This window comes from Chelonoidis abingdonii, chromosome 4 (assembly GCF_003597395.2).
Source record: "Chelonoidis abingdonii isolate Lonesome George chromosome 4, CheloAbing_2.0, whole genome shotgun sequence".
Lineage (NCBI taxonomy): Eukaryota > Metazoa > Chordata > Testudines > Testudinidae > Chelonoidis > Chelonoidis abingdonii.
The window spans coordinates 143,382,030-143,402,317 of NC_133772.1; the positions used below are offsets into that span (position 1 = coordinate 143,382,030).

The 20,288-nt window shown below is 42.0% G+C and overlaps 1 protein-coding gene across 2 annotated transcripts in view; it reads right to left on the bottom strand.

Annotated features, from left to right (window-relative positions):
• MDGA2 (MAM domain containing glycosylphosphatidylinositol anchor 2) overlaps nt 1-20,288 on the bottom strand; it is a 691,110-nt gene that overhangs the window by 15,778 nt on the left and 655,044 nt on the right. For both annotated transcript variants that reach the window (XM_075065736.1, XM_075065735.1), the window contains exons 13-14: nt 6,731-6,886; nt 5,366-5,524 (exon numbers count right to left, since the gene is read on the bottom strand). In XM_075065736.1, coding sequence (XP_074921837.1) covers nt 5,366-5,524; nt 6,731-6,886 — 315 coding nt within the window. The remainder of the gene's footprint in view (nt 1-5,365; nt 5,525-6,730; nt 6,887-20,288) is intronic.

Here is a 20,288-nt window from a genome sequence, read left to right on the forward strand (position 1 = left end):
GAGCAGTGTAAGATGGTATACTTCTGGGGTGCAAGGCTGGGATGATTGACTGGTGCCGCTCTCTGTATGATTCATGGATGGCTCAAGGAGCATTCCTGGAATTTTGCTGGGTGTGGGGCTCCACATGCTGATGATCACAGCATCTGGAGGGATTTTGCTGCCTGTCACTGGCATAGCATTGTGTGAGAGCCCAGGCTGAAGAGTTAAGAGAGCACAGAGGTCCCACAGATCCAGGTTGCATCCCAGGGTGCCATCACACCCATACATCTCCCTTAGGTATTCTTTATTCATTCTGTCTTTGATTAGGAACGCAACATGTTTTTTTCCTGCCATTTCAAGTGACAAAATCATAAGTGTCACATAGAATTTGGCAGGATTTAAGAAGTCACAAAGTTCACAGACTCAGTGCTTGTTTCTCATATGCTTCCCATCAGACACAGCTTTCTCCTGCTGCCTGGAGGCTGGAGGTGTCCTTTATATACCAGCCTTTTAAAAAAAAATCATTTTTGCCTTGATTTGAAAAAGTTCACTGCATCAAAGCTCTCAAAAGCCACTGTTCTCTAGAGATGTAAAGAACAGCAAGCCTTGAGTAAAACACGTCCCCTGGAACATTAATTATGTAATTTCTCCGGCACCCTGGGAATGCAAAGAACAAGTTAAGTTTACAAATAGACCCCTGCTATTAGAGACACCCGCACAATGACACAGCTCAAAGTCACACAAAGTTCTGGTTCCTAGTGCAACTCACTGCCTTGAAAAACACAAGGTTAGATTAAAAAACAAAACAAAAATGGAATGAAATGCGCATATGTAACAAGCAGCAGGAAATGTGCCTGCAGCTGATGATTACACAGGCACACCAAGAATTAGGCCCACACTTTACCTTCAAACTGGGTGAAAATCTGGATGTGCCTGAACAGTTTTTTTTTTTTACACTGTAGCATTTGATTTTTCAGTCGAAAGGAAGAGGGAGAAGCAGTGGGGAGGAGACACGGACGTTAGGTGGACACTCTGTCTCTCTTCAAACACGCAGTGGGCAGGGCAACTCAGCTAGAAGGACCCACAAACCTCCAGAACGAGGGTGTGGCAGGTACTGTACATGCACTGTAGCTGTTTCTGAAGCTGTTCGGGAAGCTTGGGCCAGAAGTCACGCTGGTTCCACACACGTTCACCATCTGTGAGATGAGCCAACCAGGGCTCAGCATTGGGGGACGGGTCGCCTGGCTCTTGTGAAATAAGAACCAGCTCCAAACTGAATGGGAAGCTCTTGTAAGATTCATGCCAGTTCAGCTAAAATAATTCTCTTCCTTTCCTGCTTGCTTCTTCACTGGTCCTGGGTGCAAGATTTGAAATGAGGAAGCCTCCAAGGCTAAGCAGAAAGAACAGCTGTCGTTAGAGATTTCAGGCTGGCTAGAAGTATGGTAGCTTAAAGAGAGTTGGGATGGGAAGCTGGTAGGCTTCATAGCCCAGGTGGATGGGTGGGAAGAAAAGAATCAGAGGGCTAGGGAAGGTGCAGGGAGGGAAGTGGATGAGTGCAGTAGTTGGAAAGAAAGGTGGTGAGGAGAAACTCAGAAAAACAAAGGGAAGAGGTGCCAGGAGGAGGAAGATCCACCAAAGGTAATGCTGACACATAAGTCAACAAGGAAGAGTTCAGAGTTATGGGCTCCCAGGGAAGAGAAGGTCTTGAGCAGACAAGAAAGGCTTAGAGTGTTAAAAGCAGTAGTGAAGAATGACTATGGAGTGGAGACCTGTAGAGCAGGCAAAGAAAGCAATGTGCAGTGAGTTTTGTGTGGGCAGGTTCAGGGCACATGCCAGACTGGAGGGGATGAAGAGGACAGTAGGTGCATGTTCCAGGATGTTAGAGATGAAGGGATGCAGGAAGTTAAAGTGATAACCGGGAGAGGAATGAGGGTCTAAGTGAGGTTTTCTTATGGGCAGGGAAATGGAGCAGAATTGGAGCAGCGAGTTAGAAGAGTGAGATAAGTTGCCAGGAACTGCTGCATGGGAGCAGTTAAGGGAGACATGGATTGTTTAGTACAAGGTTGAGCAGAACTGCAGGAAGAGTGTGGTACCCGAAAGGCTGGGGCACTTTCCTAACAACTACTGGAGATACATTAGAGAAAAGCCAGCCCACCTATGACTAGTCACAGCACGAACTTAAATTTAATGCTAGTTTAAAGAAAACTATTTCATATAATTTTACTTTTCATGAAGATTCAAAATAATGCCAACAGCAAGCAATGCACCGATGCTGTTTCAATGTATTATCCACTAGTGCTGAGAGATGCAGATTGCGGCATACAGCTAGGTAGGTACTACAGGCTGATCAAGGGGGAGGGATTGCTCAGTGGTTTGAACACTGACTTGCTAACGCCAGAGTTGTGAGTTCGATCCTTGAGGGGGTCATTTAGGGAACTAGGATAAAAATCTGACTGGAGATTAATTCCACTTTAAACAGAGGGTTGGACTAGATGACTTCCTAAGGTCCCTTTCCGCCCTGATATTCTATGACTACAAGACTCAATTATTTAGGCCATACAGGATGCCAAATGTAAGATCATTCATACCACCACCAAACTCTGTCATGTAGTTCAAACTAATGACAAGATGACTACATCTTTGAGTATTCTTACTTAAAAGAACAGGCATTACTTCACTAGCTATGCGCAGGCCTTCTCAATCAAGCTGGCAGCTGCTTGAGTTTATTTACACACACCTACCTGTGTCAGCCCCAAATGCATTTGCAAATTTGATGGATTCAACCTGTGGTAAACACCTACCCCTGAAATGTATAACTTGCTGCCAGTCATGGCTGTGCATACTTGCCAAAGACCACAAGTCCTGCATGGAAGACTCGTTTTGAAAAACTGACCCATGGTGAACATTTCTTTTAAACGAACAATTCTGACCGACAGGAAAATGAGCAGCCAAGTGACCCTTGAGCAGATAATACAAATTCCAATGGAGACGTTACATTTTTGCATAAAAATAAATCGGAGGAGTTCATGTTTCGGATGGTTGTATAGCATGGGAACTCTTGAGCTAACTTGTTGAAGGTGAGGAGAAGCTTTAATGATTGTATTAGCTTTTCGGTGGCATCTACTGGACCCTATCTTACTGAAATAGTGACAGTCAGTCAATATTCTGGTACACTGCTGTTTTTACTTTGGTTTGCCAGGCTTTCAGTAAATACAGACTGACCCTGGTGCCTCTGTTCCCCCAACAACACGGTACTACGCTGAGAGGCTGCCGTCGATCACATAGATTGGAATTAAGGTGATGTAGGACACAAACCGATTGCACCACTTGTGAAAATATGAAAATATTTATGAAAATATTATTGTGGCCCACACCTGCCAAGTGCCGATCATGCTACACTCCCATTGAACAGGAGCTGGAGTTACAGGGGCTCAGAACCTCACAAGAAAGAGCCCACATGAGCAGCCATTCACAGAGACAACAGACAGAAACGATCTTCTGTCTGTACTTTCAGGGATAATCAATGTCAGCCCCTAGAAAAGGTGGCCATGCCAAGTAGATGCGCCCTCGTTGGACTGGCAGTCAGGAGGATGTGAGTATTCTCAGGGTTAATTCTGTACAATCTGACAGAAACTTCTCATATGATTCGCAGTTAAAAGCAATGTATATTTGGGAGTAAGATTAGAAACATAGACCCTAGTTCCAAACCTAATTGTGATAGGACAGGGAATTCCATGCCTGCTTTCTCTTGGGAGTTAGGCTGTAGCCTAACATTATAATGAATTTGATAATCTCATACCCAGTCCTCATTTCTCCACATAAGCTCCCTTTTCCCTCTTGGTCATTATACCAATATTAGCGTGATTGGCAGGCTGCGCTCCAGAGGCACCCAAGCCCTGACAAGCAGGACAGCTCCTCAGGACTGAGATGCTGTGGCAGAGCTGTCTCAAAGCAGTGCTATTATTTCTCTCTCATCCCGGGAAGCACTAAACTCACCCATTTTTCAAAATGGCCAAAACAAACCTACCCGTCTTACCACCACCATCAACTGTTCTTCTAGGAATCCTCTGCCGTTTGGTTGGGCAGCTGTGCTGAGGGCAGAATTTGGCCCTGTCACCATTAGCACACACTGAACTCCCATTAAGTCTCAGCAGACAAGGACTGAGCAGACACGGAAACTTCCCCTGATACGTGGCCCCTACACTAGGCTGAGCAGAACGGGAAGGAGCAATGATGTGACAATGCTTTGGACAGAAGTCCAAAGGGATGTCAAGCTGACACCTTACTCAACTCTACCATTACCTTAGAAAATGCTGGCTATTTACATGGCCTCACTGTATCCTTTACTGCCCAATACCATCAGCAGCTTTCCATGGGATTTTAAGTTTCTTTGAATGAGACTCATTAAATCCGATGCTGCCTCAGCATCTCTTGCCATTATGAAGAAAGCTCCCACTGAAGACCTGTCTTGGGGCTGCCTCGAAGTGGTTAGTCATGCAGTGGCAACTAACAAAACTCATTCAACTCCTCTGCTTTATTTAAGGGCTAAATGCTACCTGGAGATAGGCAGGTGAGCCCAAAAGGAGCCACTAACATGCATCTGAAGGAGGGGTTTGTCCCGAAAAATGTAATTTTGGGAACAATAACTTGAAATCAGCTTGATGCTGGAAATCCATTTAGACACATTCTGATGTTCTGTTCACTTATATGGGGTTTTCCAGGATCCAGAGAGATCTGCCAGCTGTTGCTTATGCCTTCTTAATACATAAATATATATCACTGAGATACACCAGGGTCCTTCAGATATGGCATGTACATCATTAAAAAACAAAAACCTACTTTGGGATGTTTCTTTTGCTTTTTCATCTAGGGCCAGGACCAGCCTGCAGAAATCCATCCTGGGCTGTTGCAATAGCCATCAGAAGAGAGTTTTAGCTGCTAAACAACTGACCCCAACCCTCGCCTCCCCACGGCAGGGGACTCAAAATACTGGTGTAGTACCAGCAAAGTGCTTACAGCCCTTTCTCTCTGCCATACTTGAACCCTTTCTCAAAGCCACTTACACATGCACTTAAAAGGGTTTCCTGTTGCTGCCCCATGCTTTGAAGGGAGTGGTTCTCTACTGCCCCCAAGTGTGGGCTGTGCTGAACAAGCCCAAAGTGATGAAGGCGCTAATTGGCACATCTTATTATAATCTGTATTACCATAGCACCTGGCAGCTGCAGCCACGAAGCAGAACCCCACGGTATTAGGGGCAGTACAAAGGGGTTACCATCTAGATGCTGCTGACCTTTCCTTTCTTGGTCAGATGTGTGTGTTATTTTTCCTTTAATAAACCATAGTTACTCATGTAATTTAAATGACAATATCGTTGGGTTCCTCTCACCTATATGCTGTCCGTACATGTGATAGTAGAAACTAAAACAATACGCTGTGTTGGTGACTCCATAAGGGTTTTTAGGGGCTACACTGAAAACAGGACTAAGAAGTCTGGCCTTTTCTCCTTCCAGCCTTGGGCGTGATGTTTCAATGTACATGTAGAAACCTAGAAGAAGGCCAGAACAGAACTTGTTAAGTTCAGTCTTCAAACAAACACTCTCTCTCTCTCTCTCTCTCATTCTCTCTTTCAGGGTACAGATGCTCAGCACAAGAGCTGTTAAGAACCTTGAACAATTTTTCACATTCATTTGACACCACTGGGCCTTGTTTGCTGCACTTGACCTGCATAAATCCCATGTGCTTTCATAAACAAATGCTTCAATGAGATTTTTTTTCTATTAACAATAAAAATCTCTGCTAGTACTTCAGTACTCACAAGCAACAGTAAAGCGGTAAACCAGTGAGTATACTCAAGGAAGGGGGAAATTATTTGTTTAGGTTCCAGATCTCAGTCTCAATGTTGCGAAGTGTTTATATGAATAGTGAAAGAAGAATTATTTTTAAAATAATGAAAAATTTCTTCATGGCATCACTTCAAGGAGCCTTTTCGATAGCCCTACCAATCACAGTTCAAAAGCTCATTCTCAATGAAAGAACACATTATTTAATTATCCTGATTCTAGTCTATGTCAACATTATATATACTATTTTTTTAACGTGACTTGCTCAATAACTGTAACCAAGCACAGGCAACGCAAGCATTACTGTGTTTGGTGGTGCAGGTGGGGTGTGGAGTATAAAGTAGCCTGAGCGATCACAGTCCTGCACTGTGAGTCTGAAAGTCACTATTTGAATGCATACAGCAAGCAGAATCCAGCGCTTTAGTTAACAGGGATGGCAGATTTCAAATCATGCCCTTTAGCAGGATACATGAAGACAGGACAATGAAACTTTTAGCTGCCACAGTCTGCTAGTAAGAATTTAAATGACTAAAAGCTACAGAATGTTGTAGGAAGTTTGAAATATACATCACTACAGAATCTACTGTCTGAATTTGATCATCTTTAAAATGGCATCAGAAATGGTAACAAATAGGACTGGTCAGGAGCCACAGAGTTTGTTTTAGATACAGATCTGACCTCTGTATGTAAATATTCAGATGCAAGATTTTGCTTTGGGATCATCTCTATTAAATGTTATGGAGTCCCTACAGAATTAACATAGGTCAGTATTTTCATCCTAAATACTGCTGGGGGTCATTAAGAAAAGACAAGAGTTTGAGCCTCAGCATGTTGGGTAGATCCTCAGTGGAGCTATGTTGATCTGCATTAGCTGAGGGTCTATCACTGCAGAAATCTAAGCTATGTTTTACCTTCTTTGGAGCCACTTCGGTCTGCGTTGGGTCCAGTGTTTGGGGTATATTTTGTGTCCCTGGTGGCAGTGCTTTGTTTCGTCCAGTCAAAATTATCCGTATCATCTTGAGTGAATAGACATATGTTGCCGTCTTCAAATCCACAGTGAAACTCTCCTACAGCCAACACAGTAAATGAACATGACTTCAGTGATTGCAACCATTGTATGCGTAACTGTCAAAAGTCTTGAAGTGCAACAACCTTTTTAAAGGACAACGGCCATTATTAACATTGGACATTGTGATTTTTTTTATAAACCAGGTAGAATGTCAAGGATGTGTCTTCCTTTAGGCTTGTTATTTTATTTATTATTGTCATTGCTAAAAAATACATCTGAATGTCACTCCAGGTGTACGTGTAAATGGAAAACGTACAGATCTTATCAAATAGATCCCCCTCCACCATTCAGCATTATCCTTCAGCCCTTCTTAGCCCTCTCACCCTTCAGAAAAGCAACAGAGAACAGATAAGCATTGCAGCATGCCCTCAAGGCCCAGAGAGTTGGACTCCAGTTTAAGGAGTACACAAGCCTTACAATCAAAGATTTCTAGCTGAGTAATTGCCAGGGGTCTCCTCCTGTTTACACCATGCAACTCAGTGTATTACAGCTGAGTGCATCATTATTACATGAGCACAGAGTTGTACTCTTGGGTAGCCAGGAACCCAAACCATCCAAGGCTTTGGGGCCTGGATTCTCATCTCCCTCCCAGCAGTGTAAGGCCCCAAGGCAACTGCTGAACTTTACGCACACGAGCAGTCCCAGTGAGTGCACTGCTCCAGCAAGGTCAATGGATGTATTTCTTCTCTGTCTGCATACCGTCTGTTTGTTGCACCCTCCTCCACAGGTGTGCCTTTTGTACTCACCACTGTGGAGTACTGCTCCACTGGCCTCCAGAGAACTAGAGCTGGGCAAATAATGGATTTTTTGGTTCACTGGCACGTCCAAAGTTTTTTTAAAAAATAATAATTTTGGGTTGTCATAAACAGATGGTTAAGGTTTAATGTCGCTTTTACCTGTAAGGGTTAAGAAGCTCAGTAAACCTGGCTGACACCTGACCAGAGGACCAATGGGGGGACAAGATACTTTCAAATCTTGGTGGAGGGAAGTCTTTGTTTGTGCTGTTTGTTTTGTTCGTTGTTCGCTTTCAGGACTGAGAGGGATGGGACATCATTCCAGGTTCTCCAAATCTTTCTGAATCAGTCTTTCATGTTTCAAAATTGTAAGTAGTAGCCAGGAAGGCGGATTAGTCTTATGTTTATTTTCTCAACTTGTAAATGTATATTTTTGCTGGAAGGATTTTTACCTCTGTTTGCTGTAACTTTGAACCTAAGGCTGGGGGGGTGTCCCTCTAGTCTGTATGAATCTGAGTACCCAGTAAAGCATTTTCCATCCTGATTTTACAGCGATAACTTTTACTTTTTTTCTTTCTTAAATTAAAAGCTTTCTTTTTAAGAACCTGATTGATTTTTCCTTGTTTTAAAATCCAAGGGATTGAGTCTGAACTCACCAGGGATTGGTGGGGGGAAAGGAGGGGGGATGGTTAATTCCTCCTTGTTTTAAGATCCAAGGAGTTTGGATCGGTGTGAAGCCTCTCAAGGCAACCCAGGGAGGGGAAAGTCTGGGGGGAAAAGGAGGGGGATGGTTAATTTCTCCTTGTTTTAAGACCCAAGGGGTTTGGGTCTGGGTTCCCCAGGGAAGGTTTTGGGGGAACAGAAAGTGTGCCAGACACTAAATTCTGGCTGGTGGCAGCGTACCAGACCTAAGCTAGTAATTAAGCTTAGAAGTGTTCATGCAGGTCCCCACTTCTTGTACTCTAAAGTTCAAAGTGGGGGAAAAACCTTGACATGGGTCAAACCAAAAATGAATTTAAAAAAAAAAACTGAGTGAATTGTTAAGTCAAAAAAAATGTTGAGTCGAGGCAACGCTAAAAGTTTCATTTAAATGCAATTCCAAAAAATCCATGTCAATTTCAGGGATTTTGACCAAAGCCAACGAAGATGTCATTCACAAAATGGGTCAGGTGGGGTAGGAAGGAGACCTAAGTGATAATCTTTAGCCTCCTGGCATATGGGAGAGCCAATTCTATGCCCCCTACAACTCATATGAAAAAGGGATTTGAACATGGGTCTTCCCCATTACAACAGCATGCACTAACCATCGAGCTAGGGGTCTCTATCAATTTCTCATGTTGAATCTGTTCCATTTCTCATAAATAATCATTGAAGCAGGGACTTGAACCTGGATCTCCTGCATTCCAGGAGAATGCTCTAACTACCAGTTATAGAGTCATTTTCACATGTGCCTGCTGGCACAACAGCTATTTTGACAAGCTCTACACAGGACTACTCAGGGGTGTTAAGTCGAGCAGGTATCTAAATGTTTGCAGGTTTGGGAATTTAAATATGTAATATATCCACTCAGGTCAGTGATGTTGTACTGTGTCAGTGAGATCAGCATACAGGCTACGTTTGGGTAAGGACCCCAAAGAATGGAGACCAACTTGAAGCTGATCTGAAATCATCTAATACTCAAGACTGAAAAATGAAGCTTGAAATTTCACCCCAAACCCATGGCCATTTTGAGAGATTTTTCTGGTTCTTCCTCATCTCGTTTCTGATTAGGCTAGGAAGACAGTAAGAAAAGTGCCTACTTCATAGTACTGAGCGCGAAATATTCTCCTACAAAACTAGGTTATCCAGACACATATGTCTACTCCCTCAGTACAATGATCAGATTTACTTCTTTTCTCAGATAAATCCACTGAGTTGAGTACAGTTGTCACCATTTGACTGTAAGAATCAAGTTAACTAAAGCACAAACCCTCAGTTGATCTGAAAGGATTGTTCACCATCAGTATGACTGAGAGTCAACTGTTCATTTGTTTAATTATGAAACTCTCCCCCCACATCATTTTGGAATCTAATTTAATGGAAAACTTGTAAAATACACCATCTTTAAATACATGAGCACTGTCACAACCACAGTGGAGAAGAAATCTGAAAAACAGTTACACACTCTGTGGAATCCAATAACCCGAATAATGAGGCATGTGAACTGATGCAGATTAGCATCTGCTGCTTTATTTCCTAGCTCACAAAAGAGTACACAGTGACACTGACAAAGCTCATGAAAGAAGCAGTGCAGTGTGGTGCAGATGAAGGACTATGAACAAAACAGAAGCTGAGCGTGTCACCTTTAGAAATGTATTTTATACTGATTTGATATTAAAATAGCTTGTTCTCTAAAGTTACCACCACCTGATGGCCATTCAGTAGTCATGTCTACACTTGATGCCAATGCAATCAATGCAGCTGCATCAATTTAGTGGGTCTGGTGAAGACATGCTAAGTCGATGAGAGAGAGCTCTCCCACCAACATGCACAGGTACATTGGGCTCCCCTCCACTTAGACAAGTCCTTACTGTACCTTCCAAAGTGCTTAGCTGCCTAGGAATATGACGGATGGATGGAAACTGCAGCCTCTGATGCTTGTTTATTTCTGCTCAAAGGACAGGATATTGCTAGCAGGTGCCTTGGAGGACCGGGGTGGGACTGGCAACACTTCCACTAAGATCCCCACTACAAAACCTGCAGGACAAGCTAATGTTATAGGACAAGTTAATTCAGATCAATTTGGCATTAATTTGCATTGGCTCCTCCCACAAACCCTCCCTCAAGGTGATTCAAGGGGCAGTTATGGTTCAAGGGGGGTCCTGACAACAGGACTCATGCTGGTGAGGGTCTTGAGAGAGCTAAAAGTGGCCCCTTTTCACCTGCCCAAACATCCAAGCAGATCTCAGACAAGCCACAGGCTTTGTGGTCCCAACCCACTGCCACTTGTAGGGGCTGGCATGGGAGCTCTCTCCCCTCTCTACTGACCCAAAGCATTGCATTAATAGCGAGCTCTGAGGATGGAAACTCGGAGTCATCAGTACCTTACGCGCGATGCTCCTGCACAGAGTGACACAATTCAAGGATGAAATATTGCTTCCGTGACAGCTAACCAGAGTGGAGAATGAGTAAAATCTGGTTCAGCTCCAACAACAAACTGAGTTAAACCCAAAGTCAGCCTCATCGTCTGTCTTGCCATTTCTAACTCTGCTGCAGTAGTTTAAAGGCTACATTTGCACTTTGAAGCAGGTTCATTTAGAAATGCAGAAGGTTCATTTAGAAATTCCACATCAGCAGATTAAAAGCCTTTTTCTTTGAGTGAGCAAAAAAATGATCAGGCCCAATGAAAAAGTAGGCACAAGTTTGCCATTTATTTAACACAGTGTCAGCTGCTAATGGGATTCAAGCATTTGGAATAAACTGGAAAGGGCTAGTGCCAAGTATTTTTGGTACTATATACATATAAACAAATAGACAAAAGTATAAACATGAAAATAACTTGAGAGATCAGATCTGTACATTTCCTGTCTGAGAATTCAAGAGGTTTTGAAGAGATCTTCACTGTCCTTTACTCATCCATGAAAGAGGTATATCATAAGTGCTGTCAATCTGTGCTTCCTCACACAATCCTGTCTGGCTGAGATGCCCCAGCTCATGATAGGTTGGGTAGGTCTTTAGGTTCATTCAAATTTTGTCCTATCTTCTAAGCGCATCAATAAGGGAACCATTTAGCACTGTAGCCTGGGATTAATTTAGGTTGCAAAGTGCACCTGTCACAAAGAACAGGCTATTTGGTGCTAATTAAGAAGATGAGATTGGTGAAACACACACAAACTTTATGAGCTTGAGTTAATACAGATGACTATACTTGAAATAGAAAAAAACAAATCCAGAAGTATAAGAATAAGAGAAGTGCAGAAGTTTCCTGCATTGTTCATACTTAAAGTCTTACACTACGCATACCTACAACCTTGCAGAAACCATTAGAAACAAAGATGGAAGAACCAGTCAGTGGAGCACACTACAAGAGGAGATGACTGTTTTGGATGTCACCTCCACTGTCATTCCACATCTCCTCACTAGGGCTAGGTTTGACAAACTTTTATACACCTTTCTCCATTCCACCCACACACATCTGAGACCATATCTGATTAAGTCTCAGCCCTTATTCATAGCGACTATTCCAGGAGATCAGCGTTGCGTTCCACCTGTCTACATGTGTTATTTCAGTTGACTATAGTCATATTTCCAACAGGTAACCAGCCACTTGCATTAGTCCCATTCCCAATAGTTTTGGTATGTCAATGTGGTTAACGCTCATTGCAAAAAACCCCTAAGATGCTACCATCAGTTTGTGATTTACCTGTTTACCATAAAATGCATTGCTAAACTGTAACAAACAAGATACATATTACTAAATTTTACAAGCAGCCCCAGGACTTCACTGGACAGCGCCCCATAAATGGAAACGCTGGGCTCAAGCCACCTCAGGCTCCTGCGTCTCTGTTTACCACACCCCATGCTGCCTTTGGTGTGGAGAAGGTGCAGCTGCTACATATCATCGTAACCTTCGTTCAGGCAATAATACCAGGCTAACAAACGTATGCGTAACATGCCTCACTAGGCCTCCGCATATTCCAAGCCTCACTTAACATGAATATTCATACTTTACATCCTCCTATTTGCATCTCAGCCATATTGGCTTCACTAACAATTATTAGAAGCACTTTTGCAATACGTATATATTAAGCTGGCCTGATAATTCAGGATCAGGTCATGAGCACCAATATGGTGGTGGCTTTTATTTTACAAGCACATGGCAATTTAGGAATTGGATTGAGGCCATTAATTAGTTTTACTGCTAATCAGGGCCAAATGTGAAAAAGCATCCTCAAGATAAAATGCTTTGCATGGTATCATTAATCCCTCAGGTCATCCATTCTCCCATAAAACCCAGATTTAAATATGAATATTTATACTTGAATATCTTATTGAGACATAACTTCTGTTCACATTAATGCGAGCTACATACACGTATCATAACAATAGATCCTTAGTGGTCATTAATAAACTCACAAAAGAAAGGGAATACAGATTTAAGGCTTATTTAGCTATTTCAGAAGTCTCATAATATGGAATAACTTTATGTCATTTGCGTGCTGCAGAATTTACGCATGAAGGGAATGATTCTGGTCTCACATAAACCAGTTTTATTCAGGGCAAATCCACTGACTATTTTAACTTGATGGGCCTGATTCTGTGTAAATCAAAAGTAAAGGGCAGAATTTCCTGGGTTTTAAATCAGTTCTTAGTTGCCTATGAACACAGATTTTTGGTGGTTTATTTATTCAGATAGACAGACAGACAGACAGCATCTTTAAATTGACACTTGTGAGATAAATAAGAGGAGAATCTCGAAAACAAAGATGATGTGGGTAATGGAAAACAGAATCTTTTCTCGCCAGTTTACTGGTTTGAATCCACCTAAAGGATGAAGACCTGGCCCAATTGAAGTCAATGAGAATTTTGTCATTGACTTCAGTAGGGCCAAGCTTTTTGCCCCAGATATTAGTGACTTAAAGTTGTTACCACCTGATGGCCGTTCAGTAGCCATGTCTACACTACTCTTGACGCCAATGTGATCAATGCAGCAACATCGATTTAGTGGGTCTGGTGAAGACATGCTAAGTCAATGAGAGAGCACTCTCCTGTCGACATCTTTAATCCACCTCAACTAGAGGCAGAAACTATGTCACCAGAGAGCATCTCCTGTCAACAAGGCGTAGTGCGGACACTGCTATAAGCTGAACTAAGGCACATTCACTTAAGTGATGTTACTTATGTAACTTAACTAGCATAACTTAGATCGGATGACCATATTAGTGTAGCCCAGGCCTCAGTAAAATAATTGGATGGGCTCACTCCAGTTTGTGACTGATATGTTTCCCCATCTTCACTAGGACAGTTGGAAGCTGATCCTGACAGACCAAGGGCAATGAGATACCCCAACTCACTGCTCAAAGTGATCCTTCTTACTAATGCAGCTCCAATGTTTCCCACATTGAAACTGTTCTGTAGACAGAGGACTTAATGTCTAGGACCGTTAATCTGGGTCCTTTAACTGAACAATAAATTTGCCAAGAAAGAAGAAAAGAAGGCAAGAACTTTTGAACTTTAAAATTGGAGAAAAATGTCATTTAATGCACCTGGGATTGCTATTAAATATTTTCTTAATAAATTAAATATATCTGTAGTCAATGAAGGGCTGATTAAATGCCCATTCAAGTTAATGGGAGTCTTTCCATTCTGCCCTAATTCTTAACACACTAGATGGGATCATCAGCGAGGAGGTTTAAAGTGTTGAGTCATCTACAATAGAACCTCAGAGTTACGAACACCAGAGTTATTAACTGACTGGTCAATCACACACCTCATTTGGACCGGAAGTATGCAATCAAGCAGCAGAAGAGACCAAAAAAAAAAAAAAAAAAGCAAATGCAGCACAACTGTACAGTACAGTACAAGCAAATACAGTGTTAAATGTAAACTACTAAAAAAATAAAGGGAAAGTTTTAAAAAAGACTTGACAAGGTAAGGAAACTGTTTCTGTGCTTGTTTCTTTTAAATTAAGATGGTTAAAAGCATTTTTCTTACGCATAGTAAAGTTTCAAAGCTGTATTAAGTCAATGTTCAGTTGAAACTTTTCAAAGAACAACCATAATGTTTTGTTCAGAGTTAACAAACATTTCAGAATTACAAACAACCTCCATTCCTGAGGTTTTACTGTATTCTAGGCTATTCTCAGTGGTGGCAGATGACGGAACAAGGAGCAATGGTCAAGTTGCGGTGGGGGAGGTCTAGACTAGATATAGGAAACACTATTTCACTAGGAGGGTGGTGAAGCACTGGAATGGGTTACCTAGGAGCTGGTGGACTCTCCATCCTTAGAGGTTATTAGGGTCAGGCTTGACAAAGCCCTGGCTGGGATGATTTAGTTGGGGTTGGTCCTGCTTTGAGCAGGGGGTTGGACTAGATGACCTCCTGAGGTCTCTTCCAACCCTAATCTGTGATTCTATGATTCTTGAACTTTAGAATCAGAGAAACTGTTCACAGTAGCTGAGAACCAGTTTTACTCCCACTGTAGTTGACTCATAGCAAGAATACTGATGGCCCTGAAATACTTCCTTCTCTTTCCAGCTGCATTTCTGCACATCTGACTAAACACGATGTCTGGGCAATAAAAGGTATGTTTCTCATTGCCAATAGCAGTTTACATCTTATTCAGTCTGCCACAGGAGTTCCTAAAGCTCTACACACAGCCAAAATGCTTATTGAGATTTATTTTTGTCAAATATCACTAGCAGGATATTTAATGAAATATTGCCACCATAAGTAAATGTCTATGGATTTCAGCTTAGTAACATCCTTTTATAAAGCTAGTTTGCTTTGCCTTTGTTCTAGATAGACTTATGTGCAGTGCTGGGGAGGAGCCGATGGTCGTGGTACATGTCATTACCAATGACATAGGGAAGGGTAGGAGAGATGTCTTGGAGGCCAAATTTAGGCTGCTAGGAAAGAGACTGAAATTCATGACCTCTATGGTAGAATTCTCAGAAATGCTCCCAGTTCCACATGCAGGGCCTAGTAGGCAGGCAGAGCTTCAGAGACTCAATGCATGGACGAGACAATGGTGTAGAGAGGAGGGGTTTAGATTCATTAGGAACTGGGGAAACTTTTGGGATAGGGGGACCAGACTGCTGGCACTTAACATTAAAAAGTTGGCAGAGCAGTTTTTAAACTAAGAGATGGGGGAAAGCTGACTGTGGCAGAGGAGCACGTGGATTGGACAGAGACTTCTCTTAGAGGAGAGTCTATTGATAGAGATTCTCTAGGTTTTAGTCAGGAGGAGAGGATGGAAGAGGATTATCTCGGGGCCAGATCAGATGAGAAACATTCACATTAAAAAAAAATCGGATACATCAGAAAAGGGCAGACAAACAAACAGTGACAATTTTTTGAAGTGCTTGTATATAAATGCTAGAAGTCTAAATAATAAGATGGGTGAACTAGAGTGCCTCGCGATAAAGGAGGATATTGATATAATAGGCATGACAGAAACTGGTGGACTGAGGACAATCACTGGGACACAATCATTCCGGCGTAAAAAATATATCAGAAGGACATAACAGGTCATGGGCGGGGGAGGAGTGGCACTATATGTGAAAAAAAATGTAGAAACAAATGAAGTAAAAAACTTAAGTGAATCCACATGCTCTATAGAATCCCTATGGATAGTAATTCATGCTCTAATAAGAATATAACATTAGGGATCTATTATCGACCACCTGACCAGGACAGTAATAGTGATGATGAAATGCTAAGGGAAATTAGAGAGGCTATCAGAATTAAGAACCCAATAATAGTGGGGGATTTCAATTATCCCCATACTGACTGGGAAAATGTCACCTCAGGATGAAATGCAGAGACAAAATTTCTCAATACTTTAAATGACTGCTTCTTGGAGCAGCTGGTACAGGAACCCACAAGGAGAGAGGCAACTCTCGATTTAGTCCTGAGTGGAGTGCAGGAGCTGGTCCAAGAGGTAACTATAACAGGACCGTTTGGAAATAGTGACCATAAGCTAATAACATTTAACATCCCTGTGGTAGGAAGAAAATCTCAACAGCCCAACACTGTGGCATTTAATTTCAGAAAGGAGACCTATGCAAAAGTAAGGGGGGTAGTTAAACAGAAATTAAAAGGTACGTGACTTAAGTGAAATCCCTGCAAGCTGCATGGACATTTTTCAAAGACACCATAATAGAGGCCCAACTTCGATGTATACCCCAAATTAAGAAACACAGTAGAAGAACTAAAAAAGAGCCATCGTGGCTTAACAACCATGTAAAAGAAGCAGAGAGAGATAAAAAAGCATCTTGTAAAAAGGGGAAGTCAAATCCTAGTGAGGTAAATAGAAAGGAGCATAAACACTGCAGATTAAGTGTAAAAATGTAATAAGAAAAGCCAAAGAGAAGTTTGAAGAACAGCTAGCCAAAAACTCCAAAGGTCATAACAAAATGTTTTTTAAGTACATCAGAAGCAGGAAGCCTGCTAAACAACCAGTGGGGTCCCTGGCGATCGAGATACAAAAGGAGCGCTTAAAGACGAAAAGGTCATTGCGGAGAAACTAAATGGATTCTCTGCTTCAGTCTTCACGGCTGAGGGTGTTAGGGAGATTCCCAAACCTGAGCTGACTTTTGTAGGTGATAAATCTGAGGAATTGTCACAGATTGAGGTGTCACCAGAGGTGGTTTTGGAATTAAGTGATAAACTTAACAGTAACAAGTCACTGGGACCAGATGGTATTCATCCAAGAGTTCTGAAAGAACTCAAATGTGAAATTGCGGAACTATTAACTATGGTTTGTAACCTATCCTTTAAACTGGCTTCTGTACCCAGTGACTGGAAGATAGCTAATGTAACATCAATATTTAAAAAGGGCTCTAGAGGTGATCCCAGCAATTACAGGACACTAAGTCTAACATCAGTACTGGGCAAATTAGTTGAAACAATAGTAAAGAATAAAATTGTCAGACACATAGAAGAACATAAATTGTTGGGTAAAAGTCAGCATGGTTTCTTTAAAGGGAAATCGTGTCTTACTAATCTATTAGAGTTCTTTGAAGGGGTCAACAAACATGTGGACAAGGGGGATCCAGTGGACATAGTGTACTTAGATTTCCAGAAAGCCTTTGACAAGGTCCCTCACCAAAGGCTCTTACGTAAATTAAGTTGTCATGGGATAAGAGGGAAGGTTCTTTCATGGACTGAGAACTGGTTAAAAGAACAGGGAAAAAAGTGTAGGAAAATGGTAAATCTCAAATGGAGAGGGGCAACAAGTGTATCCCCAAGGTCAGCCCTCAGACCAATCCTATTCAACTTATTCATAAATGATTGGAGAAGGGGTTTAAAAGTGAGGTGGCAAAGTTTGCAGATGATTGTAAACTGCTCAAGATAGTTAAGACCAAAGCAGACTGTGAAGAACTTCAAAAGAATCTCACAAAACTAAGTGATTGGGAAACAAAATAGCAAATTAAATTTAATGTGGATGATGTAAAGTAATGCACACTGGAAGAAATAATGCCAAATATATGTACAATATGATGGGGCTAATTTAGCTACAACGAATCAGGAAAAAGATCTTGGAGTCATTGTGATAGTTTTCTGAAGATTTCCACGCAGTGTGCAGCGGCGGTCAAAAAGTAAACAGGATGTTAGGAATTATAAAAAGGGGACAGAAATAAGACAGAGGTATTTTATTGCCCTTATATAAATCCATGGTATGCCCACATCTTAAATCCTGAGTACAGATGTGGGCTCCTCATCTCAAAAAGATATACTGACATTAGAAAAGTTTCAGAGAAGGGCAACTAAATGACTAGGGGTTTGGAACGGGTCCCATATGAGGAGAAATTAAAGAGGCTAGAACTTTTCAGCTTGGAAAAGAGGAGACTAAGGGAGATATGATAGAAGTATATAAAATCATGAGTGATGTAGAGAAAGTAAATAAGGAAAGTTATTTATTTGTTCCTATAATAACAAGAACTAGGGGCCACCAAATGAAATTAATGGGCAGCAGGTTTAAAACAAATAAAAAGAAGTTCTTCTTCACACAGTGCACAGTCAACTTGTGGAACTCCTTGCCTGAAGAGGTTATGAAGGCATGGACTATAACAGCATTTAAAAGAGAACTGGATAAATTCTTGGAGGTTAAGTCAGTTAATGGATATTAGCCAGGAGGGGTAAGGAATGGTGTCCCTAGCCTCTGTTTGTCAGAGGGTGGAGATGGATGGAAGGAGAGACATCACTTGACCATTGCCTGTTGGGTTCACTCCCTCTGGGGCACCTGGAATTGGCCACTGTCAGTAGACAGAATACTTAGCTAGATGGACCTTTGGTCTGACCCAGTATGGCCATTCTTATGTTCTTATGAGAGACAGCAAGAAAGCTCTGCTTTCAGCTATTTGAGCATCTCATCCAATAAATGATAATAGTTTTTTCAAAATCACAGATACAAATAACGAGATATTCACTAAAGAGACTCAGTGTCACAGCTAAATTTCTCAGACCTGAAGAAGAGCTCTGTGTAAGCTAAAATGCTTGACTCCCTCACCATCTGAAATTGGTCCAATAAAAGATATCACCTCACCCACCTCGTCTCTCTAATATTCTGGGACCAAAATGGCTACCACACCACTGTATACATAGATATTGGATTCACTCATTAGGAGATAACTGGCTCCGTGGATATGAGGAAAGCGGTGGTAATGATATACCGTGACTTTAGCAAAACTTTTGATATGGTCTCCCACAGTATTCTTGCCAGCAAGTTAAAGAAATAGGGATTGGATTAATAGACTACAAGGTGGATAGAAAGCTGCCTAGAGATCGTCAGATTCAACAGGTAGTGATCAATGGCTCAATGTCTAGTTGTCAGCCGGTATCAGGCGGAGTGCCTCAATGGAAGGTCCTGGGGCTGGTTCATTAATGATCTGGATGATGGGACAGATTACACCCTCAGCAAATTCGTGGATGACACTAAGCTGGGGGAGAGGTAGATACTCTAGAGGGTAGGGATAGGGTTCAGAGCGACCTAGACAAATTGGAGGATTGGGCCAAAAGAAATCTGATGAGGTTCAACAAGGAAAAGAGAAGATTCCTGGACTTAGGAAGGAAGAATCCCATGCATTGCTACAGACTGGGGACTGAATGGCTAAGCAGCAGTTCTGCAGAAAAGGAGCTGGGAATTACAGTGGATAAGAAGCTGGATATGAGTCAACAGTGTGCCCTTGTTGCTAAGAAGGCTAATGGCATATTGTGCTGTATTAGTAGGAGCACTGCCAGCAGATTGAAGGAAGTGACTATTCCCCTCTATTCAGCACTGGTGACACCACGCCTGGAATATTGAGTCTAGTTTTAGGCACCCCACTACAGAAAGGATGTGGACAAATTGGAAAGTCCAGTGGAGGATATCGAAAAAGATTAGGGGGCTGGGGCACACGACTTATGAGGAGAGGCTGAGGAAACGGTGGTTATTTAGTCTGCAGAAGAGAAGAGTGAGGGGGGATTTGATAGCAGCCTTCAACTACCTGAAGGGGGGTTCCAAAGAGGATGGAGCTAGGCTGATCTCAGTGGTGGCAGATGACAAAATAAGGAGCAATGGTCTCAAGTTGCAGTGGGGGAGGTGTAGGATGGATATTAGGAAAAACTATTTTACTAGGAGGGTGGTGAAGCACTGGAATGGGTTCCCTAGGGAAGTGATGGAATCTCCATCCTTAGAGGTTTTTAAAGTCCCGCTTGACAAAGCCATGGCTGGGATGATTTAGTTGGGGCTGGTCCTGCTTTGAGCAAAGGGTTGGACTAGATTACCTCCTGGAGTCTTTTCCAACCCTAATCTTCTATGATTCTATGATATTCACTGTGCCTTCCACCTTATCTCCTCCAGCTCATTGAAAACAACCTTTCTTGAGTTTTTACAACACATCTGAACTCAGAGGTGTGTGGAGATGAGAATGAATAGAAAGGAAAGGTTAACCAACAAAAGTATAACTGGGTTCAAAAAATAAT